We start from the raw sequence: 21,799 nt of genomic DNA, 5'->3' as shown, positions 1-21,799 counted from the left end.
TCCTCCTCCACCCCCAGCAATGGGGTTGGCCACTCTAGAAGTAATGCAGGCTGTGCAGCGGACCTGGGCAAACTCAAAAGTTCGGATGAATGGGAAAACCAGACTGATGCAGTGGAGAGATATGTTTGATATTGCTGTGAAGTGGCGAAGGTAATGGTAAAAGAAGAAAGAGAACAAGCCTTGTGTTGGTTGTAATAATGATTCATGCTTCAGTTAACCAAAGGGCAGATGTCACAGAGGAGAAAATGACACTTGCTACCACTCAGTAATACTAGAAAGTGTTCTGATAAAAGAGAGGGATGCTTTAGGTGCAAGGAGTGTGCTTCTGAAAATACTCATTTTTCTTCCTTTTAAAAATAGGGAAAGAGTTGGGAATAGCATTTTCTGTTTCAGGCAAAGCTGTGAAAGACCATGGGGTACATTGGAGTGTAGGATAACAAACTAACAACATCAAACTCCAGCAATATAAAATAATTGCGTTGGGTTTTTTTCTTATGAAAATCATACATGCATTTCAATAAAAAAAATATTTTTGTTATTTCTGAATTCTGGCTTTTGCCTGAAGTTATTATGTGTGAACAAAGCTCGATTAGAAATATTACATGGAGTGAAGTGTGTGCCAGTATTAATATCCATTGTCTTTGTAGGATAGCTGACCCTGACCAGCCTGTGCTTTGGTTGGACCAAATGCCTGCCCGAAGTCTTAGCAGAGGTTTCAATAATCACATTAACTTAATCAGGTATGAGAGTTTTACTGAACAACCTTCCCCCATGCACTAAGGGACTGTACCAAAACTTACCAGCTGCTCATGAAACAGCAGATTACAGTATTGAATGTATATGTGCTGATTGTTTTGCTTTAATATTTATTTTGTATTTTCTAATGAAGAATTTGGGTTTTGTGCACCTCAAATTGTACCTCATATTTCTTCTTTTTCCTGAGTTTTAATTGTAAGACTGAGTTATAGCAAGATCTAACCAAGATCCAGAAGATGCATATTTTTACATGCTGTTTTTAGTTCCCAAATAATCTAATTTTTACATGTAAGGTAAAGGTCATCACAGTTGTAATTTTTGCAGATGCTGCTTCTCTAACATAGTGGCAGCAGTAATGAAACAATGCTGTTCTTTCAGCTTTAATACCAATTTACAATAAAGAGGAAAAGCATAGTTCTTTTAGTTGTTTTCAAAGCAGGCCAAAGTAAAGCAAAAATTATAAAATAAGTAACCTGTGAAAGGCAATAGTTGCACTTTTAAACAAAGGTCACATTTTAAAAAATTCAACCACTGTTGTACGTTCCATCTTCTCCCATGCTGCAAGACTCAGTATTGGAGTCGTGACAGTGCTGCTTCCCATGAAGTGGTGGAAGTGTGAGGGGCTCAATGTGGCAACATCACTGTCAATCACAGGAGCAGAGTGTGTTTGTGTAAATAAATATGTATCCAGGTGTCATCTTACCTCCCTTTTTTTTCCCCTCCCTCTCACATGGAAGTATTGAATCTTTGATCTGTCATTCTGCTTTTATGTCTATTTCTTTTTTCTTATTTTGAGAAGCTGCCTGGAAAAAGGAAGATAAGGGAAGCAAAGCCTTCTCAGGAATTATTTTAGGAAGAGAAAAACAGTGATATTCTAATGCTCACGCACAGGGGCTAGTGAGAATTTGTCCACTGTCTTGCATTCTAAGGAAGGGACCCCACCAGCCTTGGTGTTACTTTAGGGAGTGGTTACCATGTAGCATTACACTTCAATGCAGATCAGTAGTTGCCTTGCAGGATGTGCTGCTTCTTGAACAGTCTTAAGCTCAGGCTTCTGTCTTCCCTCAAGCCAAGTGTCACAGTTGGGCTCCAAGCTCTGTCTCTCTTTGCTGTTGCTGCAGTTCTCTCTTCTCACATGTATGATGCAGCAGAAACCACAACCATCTGTACTTTGAGACAAGGATGCATTCTATACTTCATCCGTTTCTTCTTGTTTTTGTTTTAAATGGGAGAGTAAAAAATTCTAGGTGATCTGTGCTGACAAAAGGGCATTCATATAACAACACTTGATTACTATGCTGAAAATAACTTTGAACATTTAATCTGGGGAAACGTGTCCCTGTACAGGATCTCTGTGTCAGCAGCTCTGTTTTCCACTGGCCAAAGTACTTCACTTGTTTTTCTCTGATCAGAGTGCTAGCAAAACTCATTATTTACTGTTCCAGCTATTTTGGTGATTTCATAGAAATCTGAAATAAGCCTCATGAACATGCAGAATGGTAGGCACACAGTGAATCTAATTCTAACCTTTTGGTTTTGGCTCAGCCTTGACTTTTGGGGTTCTCATCAGCATTCATTTTGGTTGTGTTTTTTTTAACAGCTAGGTAGTGGTTCTTTGAAAACTATTAATTGGGCACTTCTTCCGGAAGGAACAATAGATTTGAAGCAGCCTAGGTACCACAGCCTTAGGAGTTGATTTGACTTCAGCATTGGATGGTCACTGCATACTTTTTTATTCTGGAAACCCATACTTGTTTGAGCATCCAGAGTAATAGGTGTTTTCACTGGTCAGCTTTCTGTAGTGATTTGTTTCTGCTTTTGGACTCCCTCCTGATGATGTCACATGAGGTGAGGGATAAACTAATATGTTAAGTGGTATTTATTTATTTATTTTATTTTACTTTTGTAGCATGTTCTATTCCATTATGATTTCAAAATGAAAGTTTACTCTTAATGATTGTACAGATCTGTATATTCTCAGTCTTGCATTACTCAACTGTAAAATGGTTGCTGATCTAAAATATCAATAGGCTAACACCTTTTTTGTTGATAATTGAGATCAGTTTATAGTCTTTTGACGGTTTTTCAGGAAGACATACATTGCTTTGTATTTGCTATGATTTGAAAGTTTATTCTGATAACCGTATGACTAAGGCTGAATTCTTTCTGTAGCAAGGCTACCTGGAAACCTGGTGTAATAGTACATTATTTAGGCTGACAAATGGCAACCTTCATGATTATTAAAGACACAAAGATATAAACTGTCCAGTCAAATAAGAAATGTAACAACAGCAGTTGGTGTTCTTTTAGTATTTGTAACAGGTCTAGTCCTGCTGAGCTCAGACTGTTTCTAGGTTTTGTTTGGTTGAAGTTGTACACCAGTAATTTCCATGTCCTAAATTTTTGGATTAGATATCTGTTAACCCTTTTCTTTACTTGAAATTCTTTGCATTTAAAGTCTATTATTTTTCAGTGGTTCCTGCCACATGAGTTTCGGGATGCAGGCACTAGCATTCAATGACTGCTGAACTAAAAATTATTTTTCAGAGTGGCAAAATGTTTGAAGAGTGTCAGAAAACAAACACTTTTTTGTATGTTTGTTTTGAGTCCATTTCGGGACCTTTTGTTAAACGTATACGAGAAACGTCATGCACTTCACAATGTTTGATAGGCTTCCAGATCTTAACATACTCAAGGTGCAAGTATATTGGCTGTCACTACCCCTTCATGGGTCTATAGACAAGTGCAAATTTGGCTTATCTCCTTTCTGGCTTAAATGACCAAGTTTCATTTGAAGTAGAGAAAATGTTCCTGAAAGTTTAAGTTGTTTTCATAGGCAAAACAAGGATTTGGGGTCAGCTGAACATTAATGATATAATCAATATGCTTATAAAAATGTGAAGACACTCTCTGGATCACTGCTACTTTTGAATTCTTGCTGGTAGTGTTTATTAAATAAGGAGAAAGCGTGGAAATAAACACAAAGTGCGTCTGACCACCTTACTAGAAGTCTTTTTTGGTACTACTGCTTTTAGACAGCATTACAGATTGATAGGTCTGGTTTGGATTTATTTTCCAAGATGCCACTAGACAAAAATCCAGTTCCTTATACTGACACACTTCTGCTTGTTGTACAGATATTTGTTAAAACAGATGGAAAATGATGGGACGTACAACAAGGGCATATTCTGTGTATAGACTTGTCTTCATCCTTCTGCTTTCTCTGCCTCCCTTTCTGATGTGCAGATGTATATGTATTCTAATTCCGTTCAGTTTTTAAAGACTGATTTTGCCATTATTCTGAGACTAGGCTTACTAAAGTAAGCCTAGCCTGTTGAGTGAGACATTAGGCAGGGTCTTAAGCTGTCAAAAATCACTTAGAGTGGGAAAAAAAATAGATGTGCACACCTTCCTGTGGTTGACAGTGGTTTTGCTTGCTCAGAGAGCAGTAATGTTTGCTTTATAAAATCTTGTTTTGTAGACTGGGAGAAGAGGAAGGACTCCTACAAATGCAATAATGGTATGTAATATTTCCTCTCAGAGTGGTTGTAATCCTAGCAGGTTTCTACCAAATTTGTAATGTATATTTTTTCCTTTTGTGGTCCAAGGGATAAAACAACACCCTTTTGATGTTTTGGTGTAACAGTTACTACTTGTACCTGTTAGGAATCAAAGTAAAATTACTTCAATATAGAGGAGTGTAGATGAAAAAAAAAAGTACGTGGCCTGTCAGAGCAGATCAGCATATATATTTGCAAATACATAAACTGGAGTGTGTAGGTTCTCAAAGTAAATCAATGTGCAGATTGAGAATTCTCTCCTAGTTCTGCACTATCTACAAGTGTAACTAATGAAGTAAGATTATCAATTTGTACAAGGATATAATTATTGCATAGATAAGGTTTACTGTACATGGGCATACTGAAAATGGGAAAATATTCATGAAATATATCTTATGAGAGGACAACAACACTAATCATACATGAGCTTTTGCAAGTTCGCTATGGAATTTGTATTCAAAATGGGGGATGGGCAACTCACCATTTCAGAGAAACTCTAGTTATTTCCTTTAATTTGCTAAGCATCTGTGGATAAAACTCTGTCAAATATTAATGAGTAATATTTGTGTCTTAGCCCTGGAATGCTGGGTTGAAAGAGAAGACTTTAAAAAAAACCCCACATTTTCTTTTCTTTTTAGGGGACAGGTCATTAACATGAGATACCTGGAATATTTTGAGAAAATTCTTCAATTTATCAAAGATAGGATCCTTGTTTATCATGGGTAAATTACTCATATTTTTTTCCATGCTTTGTTCCCCTGGTAATACTGATTTGAAATTTACATAATATTCATTTCAGAAAGTCTGAGGGATATTTTCTTAATTTAGTATGTTCTAGTTTTCTTGTTATCTATAATTGTCTTATTTCCTACTGGAAATGCAAAATCCTGTTCATAGCCAAACAAGGAAACTTAAACTAATAGGAAGAAACATTGCAAATTACAGTATACCTAGAAACTAATAATGGTGTTGAATTTGTTTTGGCATCAGCTGGGTTTCAATTATTTATAAAAAAAAATGATTTATTGAAGATGGTGTGTTTCTTCCTGGTAGAATAGAGTACAGTTTATCTCAATATTATGATTAATAAATACTAGGAATGAGGAAAAAAGGGAGACGATGATAGGCAAGGTAATTTTAATTGAAACAAGAAGTCTTAAAGAAGCAAATAGTCTTTGCTACCTGTTACATAGACAAATTCGTAGACAGTTTGCTGGAATAGAAGACAGTTGTAGAATCTTGAATGAAAGAATATGACTAAAGGTAATCTGAAAATTGAAGTTGACATGTATTTCAAACTTTGATAATTTTTTTATGAGTAAAATATCTTCCCCACCTGCAGCTCATTTGTGGCAACAGTGTTCTGATAAGGTCAAAATTTAAGAAACTCTTGTAGCTTTAAACCCTCTAATTTTTCTTTGGCCCGCTAACTTTTATTAAATATTGAGTTCTGGTTTTCAATCTCATTATGCTACTTAAATATAAAAAAATTAAAGTGCAGAAAATCCTTGTAACAATTGAAAAGATTGAAGTTTGGGAAAATCTATGCTAGTTGCTGAAGATACGTAAGTTCTGTAGTAACTGTGAAGTCTGTCCTCTATTGGGGAGAAGTTTGTTCAGAGTGAGCCAACAGCATTTGACCTTAAACCAAAGCAATTTGTGCTGTGGTTTGTTTTTTTTTTTTTTTTAATTGTTCTTAATATCTGGATACAGTAATTAATAAATATTAGAGCACTAGTTCGACAGGTTTCCTCACGGTCCAGCTGTGCCTGTGTTTGTAGTATTTACACACCTTTAAGGCTACACAGTTGTGTATATTTTGAGAAGAATCTTTCTAACCTTACCTCCATTCTTCTTCCATCTTTCCTGATCAACAACCCCCTGCCCACATGTGCTCATTCAAACGCTGTTTAATGCTTTAGCATGCCCAACAGAACATAAGTAAGATAAACTTGAAGGTTGAAGTTGAGTTTTGAAGCTGAAAAAAAAATAAGCAGAGCTCATATAGGAGGAAATTACTGTTTGAAGAATAGGAGATCATGTGGCCAAGTATTGAAGGAACTAATTTTCAGAAAAGAAATAATGAAGTAACTTTCAAGAACTTATTCTACTATGGCTAATTTGGTTAAACCTAGATGGATTTCCAGAAGTGCTACATGTGTTCAACCATTGTGATTCCATATTTTTTTTCCAGAGCTAATAATCCAAAAGGACTATTAGAGGTTCGAGAAGCTTTGGAAAAGGTACATAAAGTAGAAGATCTGCTTCCCATAATGAAGGTAAATTAAAAGGAAACTTCAAAATATGATAAAAACAATAAAAATGTTATTTGGGGACATATATCCAGTTCCTCAGAATATATGACCTCCCTTTTGATAAATGCAGATGTGTGATGTATATTTGAAAGGCTTGGCCTGACTGTGAATTGATGAAGAAGTGATGGTAAAACAAAATGTTGAATGTAATTCTTTGAAGTCAGCCTTATCAACCGGGAGGCTTTGTGGTCAGATCCACCATAATGGCCTCACATTATGCCTGTGCAGTATGGAGGAAAAAATTGAAGATGTGTGTCTGGAAGATTAGGAACATGGAAGCTCCTTTTACCAGAGGTTCATTGGTGCAGGGCAGTACGTGGTGGGGCTGGTAGGAGGAAGTAGGGGAATAGTTGTCCTTAGTGACTGGTAGCTAATCTGAAATGAAATCTTGGTTTACATTCTTGTGCTTTGGAAGACTGTTAGAAAAAGAGTGGGGAAACCTGCAGGTTTTCTTCTTGCCAGTAATGGTCTTCTTAGAAAGGCTTTAAATATATGATGTGCAAAATTATTTGTACTCTTGAGTAATAAATAAGACTTGACCTGAGTTTAAGTAAAAGGTCCTTCCATTTTTCCACTCCCTCAAATTAATCCAGGATGAGCAGTATGTAATTGTAACAGTGTTTTCCCAAACCCAAATAAAGTGTCTTATCTAAAAGATTTGACAGGATTTTATTAAGAATAAAAGAAAACTTGGGAAGAAACATTCATTCCAAGTAGAGACAAATTCATTGCTTCCTTGTTGGCTGTGTCCATGTTGCAGTTCCATAGCTGAGCAAAGCTGATGGATTGCCATAGAACAGAGCTCTCTGAAGAGAGGTTAGAGAGGTTGCTGCTACTACTGATAGACTGTCAGGTCTGGATTTGCTTATGATGATAGCATGCATGCACTCACTCACATGTGCACTACTGCTATTTTTACAGAAGCTACACAGCTCCAGCACCAATTTTTTTTTTTTTTTTTTTAACTATACATGGCTAATGTAAGTGTCTTCAAAGAACATACCATAACTTTGGAGGTCTTTTTTGTATTACTGTCTTGCTCTTGGCCTTGAAAGATGAAGTGAAGTGCATACTAAGTGAAGCTAAACAAAGACTTGTGATTAAGAGGTAGCAGATGTTAGGGTGGATAGACATTTAAGTGTTCCCTACTGGCACAAATGTGCAGATAGGGCCCTGTGGAGCACCTAATATGGCTACTCTTGAATTGTAGGCCAGAAAAATTGCAATTTGTGGAGTTAAAAATACATGTTGCTTCAAGAGGATGATGAAAATGTATAAACATAGCTGACTATACATGACTTATTTCAAAATAAATGTCTGAACTGGCAGCAAATATTCTTCCTGGTTTTTGTAACCTGTATATTTTGCTCTGGTTTGAATCTCCTGTAGCCCATTCCAAATTGTATCGAAGCGGAATGCTGCTTCTCATTAGAGGCTTTTAGATTTGTTTTTTAAAATAAATGCAGATTATCTTTAAACAAAACACCCTGGATCACAAGTTCTATTTTAAAATAAATAATTGCCTGAGTAATTAATTCAGTACTGTTGCATGATAGTCATTAATAGTGCGTATATAAAGTGAATGTCTGCTAATATTGATGTAGTTCAACTATTTGGGTAGCTGGGGAATGTTGCATGTCAAAATCTAGCCTTTTGGCTTTACTTAAATACAGGTTTTCCTGGTTTATACAACTCTGGCTACAGTATTGCACTTAGATAATATAGCTTTTAAAATTCTTTGTGATACTTTACTTTTCCTTATGATGAAGATAAAGATTAATTGGAACTGGATGACAGTTAAGAAATTGCTGCTGTGAGCTGTATTCTGGAGTCCACACATAGACTGATGCACCTACTTCTTGGTATAAACACAAAACAGGGTCTCAAATTCCTGCTTTTGCATTTACATTGTTACCCCAAAAGGTTACTATAATCATACAACTGGGGAGAGATCTGTACAATTGCTTTGTATAGTTGCCTCTCATAAATAGTGCCATTTAAATTAATTATGTAGTTATAAAGTTGATTGTCAATATGCTTCATTCAGTATTTGTCATTTCCATTCAGTAGGAAATAAAGGATAAATGAAATAACGTAGTTGACACTACCTCTTTGTCCTGTTCTCTCAGTTTGTCCATTTTCATTTCTGCTCCACGTATTTTAGAAGTTTCTAAACAATAGCTAGGCATTCTGTGTATGTTCACTCTAATACAACTTTTTTTTTCTTTTGAAAGCAGTTTAACAGTAAAACAAGAGATGGGTTTACTGTGAACACTAAAGTCCCCAGCCTCAAGGATCAAGGGAAAGAATATGATGGATTCACAATTACAATAACAGGCGATAAGTATGTTTGCTGTTTTCAGGGGTTCACATACATTAAGTAATGATCAAGCATTAGCAATTAATCTTTTCAAATGCCATTTCTACTTGAATTCAGCAGGTTTTGTTTTTCACTAGTGACATTTTTGTAGATAACTAAAAAAAGGTGTTCATTTGAGGACTTCTGATTCCTGTTGTGTTCCCTAACAAAGAGGGAATATGGATAACATTGATGGAGTAGGCCCAGTTGAAATTATTCTCTAACATACAGCGCAAAAGTGAAGAGAGACCTTGTTATTCATCTTAGAGCACAAAATGCCTAAAGGGGAAAAATCTCAGAAATCTCAGTCTTTATCCATAACAAAATACATTTCTTGTCGTAAGACCTTGTCTGTTAGGGTGACTGAAAAGAAATTTATTTGATCTAAGAATGGAAGAGACTCTATTCTGTTTGGAGTTTTGGCTTTTTTTATGTTTATTTTATGTTATTCTATCTGTAAATGCCAACCTAGATAGTACCTGAATGTATGAGGATACAAACAGGAAGCTTTAGGCCACTCTTAGGGTAAGATAGTAAATTTCTCACTTTATGGATACTGGCTCCTTGTTCTCCCAAAGAATGAGCAATAATCCAAGGCTCAGAAGCTCTGTCTTACTACTAACTGAAAACTTTGACTTACGTGTTTTAAAATTCTGTGCATTGGAAATTTTTCCCAAAACTTGTATGCTTCCAATGAGTGGCATGGAAGGCAAACTTCTCTTTTATAATAGAATCTTAACGTATCTGCTGGTTTTTAATTTTACATTCTAAATCGTATGCCTGTATACAGTGAAATGGCATTCAATATACGGACTCACTGTTTGGGAGGAAATATTTAGGTGTCAGTAAAATGATCTAACATTGTTCTGCGTGAACTTTGTTCTGTATCAATCAGTCTGTTTTGATCCACAGTTTGTAACTATCATTTTATACCAAAACATTTTGGTAGTTTAAAAGTTAACAAAGCTATGCTTTACAGTCTATAGTAATATCTTAAGCTCATCCAGATATTTTAAAATTTCTTTTCTTTTTTTTTTTTTTTCTTACACCTTAAGTGAAACACTGATGCTTGTCAGATATTCTTCAATTGAAATATTTCATCTGTGTTTAGACAGTGTTTTTTCAGACACACAACAGGACAAAATGTTTTTAACTCAGTGGGTTTTTTTTGTGTGTGTGTGTGTGTTGTTTTGGGGGGGTCTGTTTGTTTTGTTTTGTTTTTTTACTAAAAGGTAGGCAGTGCACATTATCTCCAGTTTAAGGAAAAATTATAGGAAAAAGGTTATGATGTGCTGTTTAACTGTAGTACATTTGTAACTCACCCTGGATATTAGATTATGTATCAAGTTCTGTTAAAAAAAAAATTCTTACCTCCTTTTTCGTTTCATCTACTTGATAGGGTGGGGAACATACTATTTTCGGTAGAAACTCAGACAACAGAAGAGAGAACACAGCTGTATCATGCAGAAATAGATGCACTATATAAGGATCTAACAGCTAAAGGAAAAGTTCTAATTCTGTCTGCAGAGCTGGGGGTAAGGCTATTTTAATGGTAATTATGAATTCCTTGATAAAATTTGATTATGTTTAACAGTCCTTATTCTAATAACTTTTGAAAGAGATCTTAAGTAATAAAATTGAGTTTGTTTAAACCCAATTACAACAAATACCATAAGCAGTTACCATAATTCTACCTGTTACTTCAAAATTTGTAATGCTTTTCTGCAGTTACAGAGTCCAGACAAGATCTCAATGTCACAGTGTGTTCCTTTTTCATCTCCTCCCTATTTTATTTATTTTTGTCATGGATCTATGTTCACTGTTTCATCATCCTTATAAGCTCTGCTTAGGTTTTGGCTCATGGTGGCTACATAGAAGATGAGAAGCAACACAAATTCATGACAAGCACTAGAATTGTGTTTGTGTTGATTATTAGTATTGCAATGAGAGTCTGACTACTTTTGAGCTTGTGTTTTCCATTTCTCACCCTTTAACACAATGTATTTGAACTAGGTTTCACCTAAATTGTAAAGATATAACAAAACAATTTGCTTAACCATCTGTTATTCAGACTTCAACTTCTCAACTTGACGTTTTTAGCATTTGAAATGGTCCTGTAAGACTTTCCAATATGTGTTCCTTTATATGGTATTACCTGGCTATTAAATTTTCTTTAATTCACTTTTTTTCCCCCCGTTTAGGAAGTAGATGCTGTTTGCAACTTGATCCTGTCATTAGTTTATTACTTCTATAATTTAATGCCACTTTCCAGAGGATCTAGGTTAGTGATTGTCTTTATCCTGTCTTGTTATTTTGGATGCATGCTGCATATGTCCGTGTGTTGCAGTATCTTAATATATTTTAAATATTTAAAAAAGCTCTGGGTTGAGCTATGTGTCCTGCAGTCTCTAATTTTTGTTGCCTTGATGGGTACTGACTTCATACTGTTTTGAAAGCTAGTTTGTAAATGCTGATGGTAACTATTCATAGCTGCATGTATATTTAAATTTATGAGTAGTCAGTATTTATAGACTTTAGCTCACAGATTGAAAAGTGTCATTTTAAAATTATAATGCTAGAGTTCTTACTCCATATTATGTTATGCTACTGTAATGTCATTCAAGAAGCTTTATCAAAACATGTTTAAGATTAAATATACTTTGAGATAAGTTATTTTAAGAAAATACACTAAAATATTATTTTAGTAATTTATTGCAACTGTTAGGGTCACCAAATGAAACTCTAGAATGAAGTCTTATATGTTGCAGATCTCTTCAACTGAAATTCTAGTTTAATTCAAACCTGGCTACATATAAGTCTATTATGACTCTCTGTTGCACAAAGCACTTAAGATCTTTAAGCTTATTATTAAATACAGTTCAGTAGAAAATAAAATTTTAAAATCCTGATACTTCATTTTTATAATCAGACTTTGATCTTATAGAATGTAAAAATTAAAAGAATCTGTCTTGAGTTTCACAATTTAAAAAAAATTAAGTTAGTTTTTTTTTAAATGTTAAGTGACTGAACAGCTTTACAGTGCCTGTAGCTCTGTATCACCAGAGTTCATAAACTCTTGTGGGCTGCAGCTAAGCTGCTTGGGAACAGGAGTTTGCTTTGTTTTAAGCTCTGTAGGGTCTTAAGAACTTGTAAGTCTGAAATTATGATTCAGGCTACTGTAGAAACAGTGGTCTTCAGTATTCAGACTCCATAGGAGCATAGCTTCATTCCAGTGGTGTTGGAAGGTAACAGTGATTGTGCTTAAGTGTTTCATGCTTGGTTTTACTTCTAAAATGAAGTAACTAGCACAGTAATTTCTGCTAACCTTCTGTGAAACAGTACTATGTTCTATTTGTTTTGTAGGTTAAAATAGCAGCATGGAAAGACTTTTACTGTACTTTGTTCATGGATTTTGATTTTTTTTTTTTTTTCCTTAGTGTGATAGCGTATTCAGTGATCATGGGAGCACTAATGGCAAGTGGAAAAGAAGTATCAGGAAAAATCCCTAAAGGAAAGGTAACTATCAGAATACACTGATTCAGCCTTGATGGAGGAAGCAGTACCTGTAAATGCAAGGAAGGAGCTGTAAGAATGAAGAGAAGTTGCACACTTGATTACTGAAGATGAGTTAGCTGCGTCCTAGGGTGTTAATTTAAGAAAGAGCAACTTTCCCTTTTGTTCTAGAAAGCCCTGGCAACAGTAAATTTGTCCTTTCAGTACAATAAACTCCTAGTAGCTTTTAAGAGCAAACTGCAGTTGCTTAGTAGCAAGAAAGCTCCTTTTCAGTATGCCATTAAGCTGGTATCTTCACCGTTCTGTGGGAGTTCAAGCTAAGGTAAAAGACTTAGGTGAGTTTTCGTACGCATCTTCTTAGGTCTCAGTAGGGTAGTGCATTTTCCTGACTGATTTTATGCAGGCAAGCAGAGTTTTGAGATTACTAAAAAGCAAGATTTCTGACTTGCAGGAGGCTTTGGGGACATTTTTACATTTGAGGATTTTTCCTGAAACAGAGTTGCATGAATTGGAACAAAACCAGTTTTTAAAGAAGTTTTCACCATCAGGAAGAAATTTTTTTCCCCAGTTGAATGAAACTGGGATTTGGTTTTGTTTGGTTTGTTCTTTTGCTAGATTCCTTAGAAGGGTATTTCTGGTCCCAAGCATATAACAGCATGCATTATCAGACTACTACTTTGAAGATAAAGATGCCCAGTAGTAAAGAGTCCTGTTATTGCCTGGCAGGTCAGTCAGTAGCCGTGGCCAGTGTAGCTTCCAGTATCGGTTTCAGTGGGGTGTGCAGACTCACGGAGAGTTTCAGTGCCTTCTATGCATGCTGACTTCCAAACTGGTGATGAGGGATAAAGTAGTCTGGGCAGAGACTAGTTAGTAAGCTTACTCCTGTCTTACTAAGAACCACAGGTAGCGTGCTCTCAGAATCTTTCCTTGAATTCAGCCAAAGTTCACTGAACCACAGACTTGTCAGCTTAAATGTTTCACTACTAGTGAACCAATTGGTTTTGACCATCGTTCTGCTGAAAACTTATTTTCATCTGTAGACATGAAGATCCACAGAGTTCTTGGCAATATGTAGTCAAGCTTGTCTGAAAACCCACTATGGAAAGAAGTAGTACAGAGCCTGGGAAGTCCAATATATATCTAGCAATCATGTGACACAACATTTTGCAGAATACAGTCTGTAGAAATGAGAACTATCCCAATTTTATTTGGATACTGTAATAAAGGGCTGAAGACAGTCAATATTTTCTGGCACTGACCCATTAGTGTAAACATCTTGTTAAAAGGTTAAAAAAAAAATAAATAACTGGATTTTGTTACAAAAGGATATGTTTTGAAAGTTGAATTTATGTGTTAAGAATATTTAAGGATTAGCCTTCTGAAATTAGAGAACTTAAAACTTCTCTGATTTCCTAAGATCTTTATTATTCTGTTGCATTTTCAGCTGGTTGATTTTGAAGCAATGACAGCACCAGGGTCTGAAGCTTTCAGCAAAATAGCAAGGAGCTGGATGAATCTAAAAAGGTAAATATTTTTATTCACATGAGGGTGAGTAAATAAAATATTAAAGACTTCATATGTTAAATTTAAACCTGTACTAAAAAATGTTACTTAAATTAAGAGTTTACTAAATGATCCAATCTATTTTTTTAACACTGTTTAGTGTTTACTTATTCTTTAGTGCTATTTTAATTTGGAGAATAAGTATTTTCAAAGTAGATGGAAGTTTTGAATATACAGAACTTAGCATAGCTGCATGACTTTGTATAAGGCTTTAAAATTTTTATTTTCATATTAATTGTTTTTTTTAATACGGAGCACATTAATTCCTTGTCAATATTATGAATCTGGTGCATTTGATGTGACCCTTATTGGTTATTCCACATACAAAATCTAAAAATTGGGCCTGAAACAAAACCAGTTTTAGCATACTTCAAGTCAGGGTCAAGACACTTGAAGGGTACTGAGAGAACTGGCCAATGTTCTTACAAGACCATCTATAATCTGTGAAAGGTTGTGCACATCTGGGGACATTCTTGGTGAATGCAGGAAAAGAAATCTTGCAACCACCTTCAAGAAGGCCAGGAGGACAACCCAGCAAAACTATAGGCTGGTCAGCCTCAATTTGGTCCCTGGTAAAGCCATGAAGTGAGTCCTTTAGGAAACTGTTACAGGATATGTGAAGGAGAAGGTGACTTTGGGCTGTCAACATGGCTTTACCAAATGTTGTGTGACCCAGTATAATTGCTTTCTGTGATAAAACAACTAGATTTGGTGATGAGAGGTGAGCAGTTGATGTTGCTTATTTTTACTTCAGCAGGTACTCCCTCAATACTCTCATACTAAGACAGCACGTTACGGTCTAGAGGAGTGGACAAGGTAGATGGGTAAAAAGCTGTTTGGATAATCACATTTAGGGGGTAATCAGCACTTTAGACCTCATCTAGAACACTACATCCACTTTGGGGGCAGCTGCAGTGAAGAATGTGATAAACTGGAGTAAATTCAGAAGCGAGCCACCATGATGGTCAGGAAGCTGGAGCATATGCCTTAACAGGAGTTAACTGGGCTTGTTCAGCCTGGAGAAGGCTTTGACCTAACAGCAGCTTAGTGGTACCCATGCGTAGTGAGAAATGGAGCTGAGCAGTGCTTGGTGGGAGGACAAAAGGCAAGATGCATGAGTTGAAATGAGGTTCAGACTGAGCATCATCTTTTCACCATGAGGGCAGTCAAGCAGCAGAGCTGCCCAGAGAGGCCGTGCAGTCTCAGTCCCTGGAGGTTTTTGAGATCTGACAGGATAAAGCCCTGACACCCTGGTCTGATTTGCAGTTGACCTTGCTTTGAGCAGGATGTTAGACTGCAGACCTCCTGAGGTCTGGACCCACCTGTGTTATTCTGGGAACCCAAGGAACTCTGCAGCTGCTGTTAGTGCTGAATATCTCACACCGATTAGTGGTGTTTAATTTCACTGTTGGTGGTTCTCAGCCTGGTGAATTTCACTAGACTATAAAATCTTCCTAAATGAAGAAGGCCATTAAGAAGACTCAAGGACATCTTTGTCAGACTCAGGCTAAAAATCTAAATGTAAATGTAGGAAAATTCAACTTTTGTTAAGTAGTGACATTTTTAAACTACAGTGTAGTAAGTTGTGGTTTTTATTAAAAGTAGTCTGCACAAATGTTGTGACTTGATTGTCTTTGAAACATAAAATATTTATGGTTCACACCATTTTTTACTGTAAATCTAATTTATATACACAACGTCTTTCTTTATCCTCTGGGTTTTTTTGTATTTTTTTGTTTGGTTTTGTTTTGTTTGTTTGTTTTTTCTCTCTAAAGACATATCTTTACCAAAGGGGAGCTTCTCTCTTGGGAGCAAAGTCAACTTAAGCCATTTCAACTCTACATGTGTGTTTCTGACCCTCTCAGATGTACTGTTGAAACCTGTGAGAATCCATAGCAAACCAGATTAGGGAAATGATTTGTGTTAAAAGTAACCTTGCCAAAACCAAATTTATTTTTAACAGAGACCATTTCATAGCATAGTCCCACTGATAGTATTGCTGGCTCAAATGAGAGATGTATAATGGGTGAAGAATGAGCCAGAGTGGAGAAAATGCTAAAGTTGGCTTTGCTTGATGCTGAGAAAAATATATGTAGAACCACAGCCCAAAAGACATGAAGTAATAATATGAAGGTAATTAACCTGAATGGCTAATTTGTCTGTGGTAGAAGAATAATAGTGGGAAAGGTAAGTAAGGCTTGAAACATTAAAGCAATAAAATTTTGCATTAACTTCTGCTACTTCCAAAGGCTTTTTCATGTAGTCACTGTTTTTATACTGTATAGTGAGTGAGAAGTCGTGAGAAGTCATGAGAAGTAAGAGCTGGTTGTGGCCAACAGATTCTTGACTTCAGGTCCTAAATTTGTTGGAGAAGGGGATGAAGTGAAGTATAAGCTAATGTGTTAACTTCCAGGTAAATCATAAAACTCAGCAAAAGATAATTTTCTTTTTTCCTCCTTTTTCAGTATTTCACCTTCTTACAAGAGCCTACCATCAGTATCAGAGACTTTTCCAACCCTGAGAACAATGATTGAAGTACTAAATACAGATTCATCTCATTGTCTAAAAAAAACTATAGTTGTTGTATAATTTATACAAATAAAAGGTGAAGAGGTACTGCTTCCTACATTATTTTGAAGGGGAAATTATGGTCAAAATGTTAGGGTGGGATTTTTTTGGTTGGTTTTGGTTTTGTTTTTTAATAGAGTAAACTTACTTGATTAGTTATCACCAGGTTAAAAGGAATCCTTCTGTGACCAAAAGGAAAGAAAGGAAAAAAGAAGTAGAACAGCTGATTTATTGTATTAAGGTATACAGGAAATACAGTTGTTCAGAGGTGAAACCAAAGAGCAATAAGAAACTTCCATCACAGTTACTATTGGAACATACTGCAGATGAAAATTTATTTGGGAAAAAAAAAGTCATCTGCATTGGAGATACTACTATACTACTTCCTATTTGTGTTTTTTTTTTTTTTTTTTTTCAAAGCTTTTGCCTTCTGCATGGAAAACTTTGTGAGCTGTACATGTGTGAGTAATTGGTAAATGCACAGCCATTTCATGTAATGCAATCCAGTGAAGGAACAGATGTCAGCTTAAAAGAATGGGTTTCAGGAAAACATAATTTGGAAACAAAAACAAACAAATGACATTTTTGGAGTTAAGACTCTTGGTGAGTAAATGTCAGAAACATGGCAACTGTACATCAGTCTCCCTTGCCAAATGCTCCTTGGTGGTGGTTGGCAGTAGATGCCACTGCATTGACAGTATGTTGGGACAGCAACTGGGGCTTCCTGAGGTGTTTTTGTTGGGAGGGCATGGCAGTGCTCTGGAAATGCAGGCTTCCTATAAGGTATGGCTAATGCAGTTCAAACAACATGGACTGTGAACCAATTTCTGATTGTAATAGTGATGATATTTCTAGTGTGTCCTAACTGAATGATACTCATTTTAGCTTGAGCTCTGTGACTTTAGAGCTCTAGATCAGGTTAAGTGATTTCAGAACCAGCAAGCAATGGTGGGGCAAATGTCTGGTTTCCTCAGTGGTTTTGATCAGCTTTTTTTTCCTGCTTGAATATGCAGCATTTCAGAAAGTGTACAAGACTGTTCTGTTTTAGGTACAGCTTTCAGCTTGTTTAATACTGATGGTCTAAACTGAGATTATGTCACTGTCATATTTTACACAAGTACTCTATTCTTTACTTTGCTTCCTTCCAGAGGTTAGGGCTTTGTTGGGCAATTGCAAATATCTGTCCTAACCATGTAATGTAAGATATGCTAAAGAATAAGTTATTTACCAAGGGAGAGGGGAGAGCACTCTGCATACCCCCAGTGTACCAATTGCAGTGGTGTGGTTTCTTTCTTCTGCCTACAGCACAGGGCAGTCTCAGTCCCCTCTTTAATGAAGAAAGAAATGCAGCAAAGCATCAGGAATGCTGATATAAGTGACCTGCTTTCATAGTGGGACTGAAGACAGGGTGGATTTATTGAATGAAGGGTCTTTTCTTGATTATCCACACAAGTAATTGTCAAATTCAAAGTGGACTCTCTATATGTGTGTTTGTTTGGGGGGTGGGAAGTGCCACAAGGTAAGTAAGTTAGAAGATGCAGTCAATACTGACGTCCATTATAAGAAAAGCCCTGTTGATTTAAAGTTAGATTTCACTACTTGTTACCTTGATCACTGGCAGAGTAGGATGGCCATGGGTAGCTAAAGACCCGAGTGTTTACACTTTTGAAAGATTTTCATTGAGAGAGAAAATGAGTCCTGGAAAGTGGGTGCATACTACGTCTACACGAGCAGGCAACGCATCCCACCCCGTATCAGCAGCTCACTTGCCATACTACTTGCATTGCAGAGGCTTTAGTTCTCTCTGCTTGTCTGCTTGTCTGGCTGCTCGTTGCATTTGGAGTACATGTGAGCAAACGCATCTTCTAGGTCGGATGTCATTTGGATGAAACATGTATTTTGAAACCTCTCTTCACTGTGAACAGAAACATGGTAACTGGAGAAAATGAGGAGAATCGCTTCAAAATTGTGCTCACGATTCAAATTAAATCAGTGGTGCACATATACTCTTGGGAAATAGTTTTCATGAACTCTTAGACTATAAGATTGTATGTTGAAAATACAAGGGTAGGGAATGAATGTGCTTTCCTTTCACTTAATGCTTTTTACCATCTGTTGCTGAAACAAACATTGGTGTCTGTGTAGTAACTCTTCCTCCCTAAGAACAAGTGGTGTTACTTTATTAACGTCCTCCATGCTAGGGTGGGGTACTGTTAACCAGACTTGTAAGCACAGCAGAAACAATGTTGTACAAAGGCAGGGGATGGAATAGGAAGCAGATTCTTTGTTAGATGTTTTTAATCCTGATTCTCATATGTCTGACAGTAGGTGTAGAATCTGTTTCAAAATTTGCATGAACTGTACTGGAGCTACAGTGATAACATGGTAGATTTGATTAAAAAATAGTAACCCAACTCCCAGCCAAGGGAAGAATATCTAATGTGAAATATCTTGAACTGTAGAAATCAACATTTGTTTTGCAAAGATCAGAAAACAAGTGCTGTGCCCATTTTTCCTAAAGCCTATTTTTCTCTTCACCTGTTTGTTTGCAGGGGAAATTATTAAGTAAGTTTAGGTACATATATCTGATCAGGGGATGCATTAGAGATGGGTGCCCAAAATGCAAGGAGATCTAGAAAACTGGGAAGACACCTGTTTGGAATCCAAGTTCTTAGTTATTAGTGAGCAGTAATGCACTTGTAATGTTACTAAGCATTTGGAAGTATAGGTATAATTTTGAGTAACTCACTCATCAGAAAACAAAACAAAACAAATATATATATATATATATATATATATATATATATATATATATATATAAGCAGAATTTCTTATGCAGACCTCAGGTTCATTAACCAAGCCATGATAAAGGCAAATTTGACCACCTGTTTGGCTGGTACTAATGAACATGCATTTTCAACTTTATTGATCAGAATTTGTATAAAGGATGGAAGTAGGTGTTTCTTTCTGTGTAAGGAGGCTTGTGCATTTTCATTGAAAGCTGTTCAATCGTGACAAAGGTGTTTTCCCACCATTCTTTTGCTTGAACACCTTCCCTTCCTGCACTGGAAATAAGCATGGTTTGCTCCTCTGGTGCCTTCTGTTTAAAGGTCTAGAAGTTTCAGAAACCTGTAGTAGCTTTCATTATGGAGGAAAGGAATTGTTATTTTCTGCCTGCCTAATGGAGAACCGGGAAGAGATGCCTAACTTTACGCCTTGGTTGTGTTCTAATAGTACGATCTTTCTTTTAAGCCTGGAAGTTTTCTTTTACCTTGTATTATTCATTGAGAAAGGGGAAATCTGTGTTGGCAACTAGAAAATAAGAGGTTTCTTGTTCTAGGGATTAGACCAGAGGTAGGGGAAGAAGAAAATTCCATGGACAAACAAACAATGTACATCTGTCCAGGTTTCCTTCTCATTTTTTGTACTCCTGTGACTGACTTTATACCCATCCTCCTGCTGACGGACAAAAAGATTAATGGGCGATCAGGGAGGGTAAGGTGTAACATGTATTACACCTCTGTGAGTGTGTATGTGTGTGTACACATGTTTCAAAGGCTTGTTTTTCTGGACGTGATACAGATGACTAAGAAAGAAAATGAGCTCAAGTCAAATGCTCTTAAACAAGTTTAACAAACAAAACAGGATTATATAACTGGGCTGGTATGTGATGACTTAGAGAACTCTTAATTACCGCCTAAGAACCAGATATGTGGAGAAATCTAATTATCATTTTCCATCCTCTTCTGTGTCATCTTAGACAGCTGGTCTAGTGATATCACTTGAACTCTTAAATGGGAACATTAATGTATTACAGCCCCAACCATTTATCTGTTAAGAATAATATTAAATAAAGCAGAATGAGGAAAAAAATAGGCTAAGCAATGAAAACCCATTAACCTGAACCTCAGTATTTGTGCGACTTTGTAATATATTTTGAAGATAATAAAAATCCCCCATGCAACTACCTAGGCCAAAAAGCAAAATAGATTTAGTCTCAAGATAAATCCTCTGACATATTTATCTGTCTTGGGCACACTTGGTTTGATTTTTTGGAAAGGAACTATGCTTCCTCACCAAGGAGAATTTGGGGGTCTTCTGGGAGTTTGGCAAAGCATTTGATGAGGTACCACACAGTAAGTTAGGATTTGGTACAGGAAAGAAGAGCAGAGGAGCTGTCTGAAAGGGAGAAACAAGGTGGTGGGCTTCCAGGCCAGATGAGGTTAGTAGTGTGGTTTGCTAATGAGGTTTGCAAGTTCTGGAAGGTTTGGGTGTGTTAGTAAAATGAGGCACAGAATACCAGGGAAGGAGAACTCAACATTTGAAAGTACCTGAAATTATTTTATTGGATACAATTTCACCGAATTACTTTGTAATTTCCAGATACTGAGTTCCAAGTTTGGGTAATCGAAGTTGCAACTAATAAAATTTGCTACGATCAGGCAGCAGTGGAAAACCCTCTCACCTGCTAGGAAAGACAGTCAAGGGGTTTTTTTTGAAGACGTTACACAGCAGTGATGGGGTGTCTGCTGCAGTACTGGTGTGCTGGGGAGTTCTGGTGGACAACTCCAGTCACCTGGAGTCAATAACGATGTCTTCAGACAGCACCAAGCATGGAGAAGAGCCAACAGAACGAGCAAGGTGCTGGAGCAAAGGCTGGTTTAACGCAGGATCTCCCTGGAAGTACATTAGTCAGAAAAATAGATTCAGAGAAAAGAGTTAAGGCTAAACAGAACCCTGCTTTTGACACAAGCTGGTCCTAATGCTGGCAACTAGATTTCAGAAAGCTGAAACAGTTTGGCAATGACACATTCTTTTAAGATGTTGGTGTTGTGCTGTAATTATTCTTTGCCAACTACTTTCTACTCCCTGTTTGCATCCTTCATAGGACATTTGGAAGAAAGCATCCTCTTGCAGCACACCTAAGACAAAAAACAAACAAACAAAAAATAAGCAAACAAAAAAACAAAACCCAAAACAACCAAACCCAAGCTAGTCTGTTTTACTGATGCAACTACTGCCACTGCGTGACTTCTTACACTTGGGCAGCATTTTTTTTTTTTAATTTTACAAAAATAATACAGAGGCTTTGGACTGAGTAGCTGCTGAACTTGTTGAGTTGGACAAAATAGTCTATCCCAGGCTCTTCTGCTGGCCGTTCTACC

At 36.5% G+C, this 21,799-nt stretch overlaps 1 protein-coding gene across 3 annotated transcripts in view; it reads left to right on the top strand.

Annotated features, from left to right (window-relative positions):
- Window positions 1-16,682, top strand: part of TTC13 (tetratricopeptide repeat domain 13) — a 41,256-nt gene extending 24,574 nt beyond the window's left edge. For 2 of the 3 annotated variants that reach the window (XM_082049791.1, XM_082049789.1), the window contains exons 14-23: window positions 18-150; window positions 648-740; window positions 4,955-5,038; window positions 6,511-6,595; window positions 8,866-8,975; window positions 10,390-10,525; window positions 11,192-11,271; window positions 12,428-12,506; window positions 13,948-14,027; window positions 16,532-16,682. In XM_082049791.1, coding sequence (XP_081905917.1) covers window positions 18-150; window positions 648-740; window positions 4,955-5,038; window positions 6,511-6,595; window positions 8,866-8,975; window positions 10,390-10,525; window positions 11,192-11,271; window positions 12,428-12,506; window positions 13,948-14,027; window positions 16,532-16,655 — 1,004 coding nt within the window. In that variant the 3' untranslated portion in view covers window positions 16,656-16,682. The remainder of the gene's footprint in view (window positions 1-17; window positions 151-647; window positions 741-4,954; window positions 5,039-6,510; window positions 6,596-8,865; window positions 8,976-10,389; window positions 10,526-11,191; window positions 11,272-12,427; window positions 12,507-13,947; window positions 14,028-16,531) is intronic. The other variant, XM_082049790.1, reaches the window with a different exon arrangement.
- The last annotated feature ends 5,117 nt before the right edge of the window (window positions 16,683-21,799 follow it).

This window comes from Streptopelia decaocto (genome assembly GCF_964273445.1).
Source record: "Streptopelia decaocto genome assembly, chromosome: 3".
Lineage (NCBI taxonomy): Eukaryota > Metazoa > Chordata > Aves > Columbiformes > Columbidae > Streptopelia > Streptopelia decaocto.
Note: the sequence above shows the minus strand (reverse complement) of the source record. Positions and strands in the feature narration are given on the sequence as shown.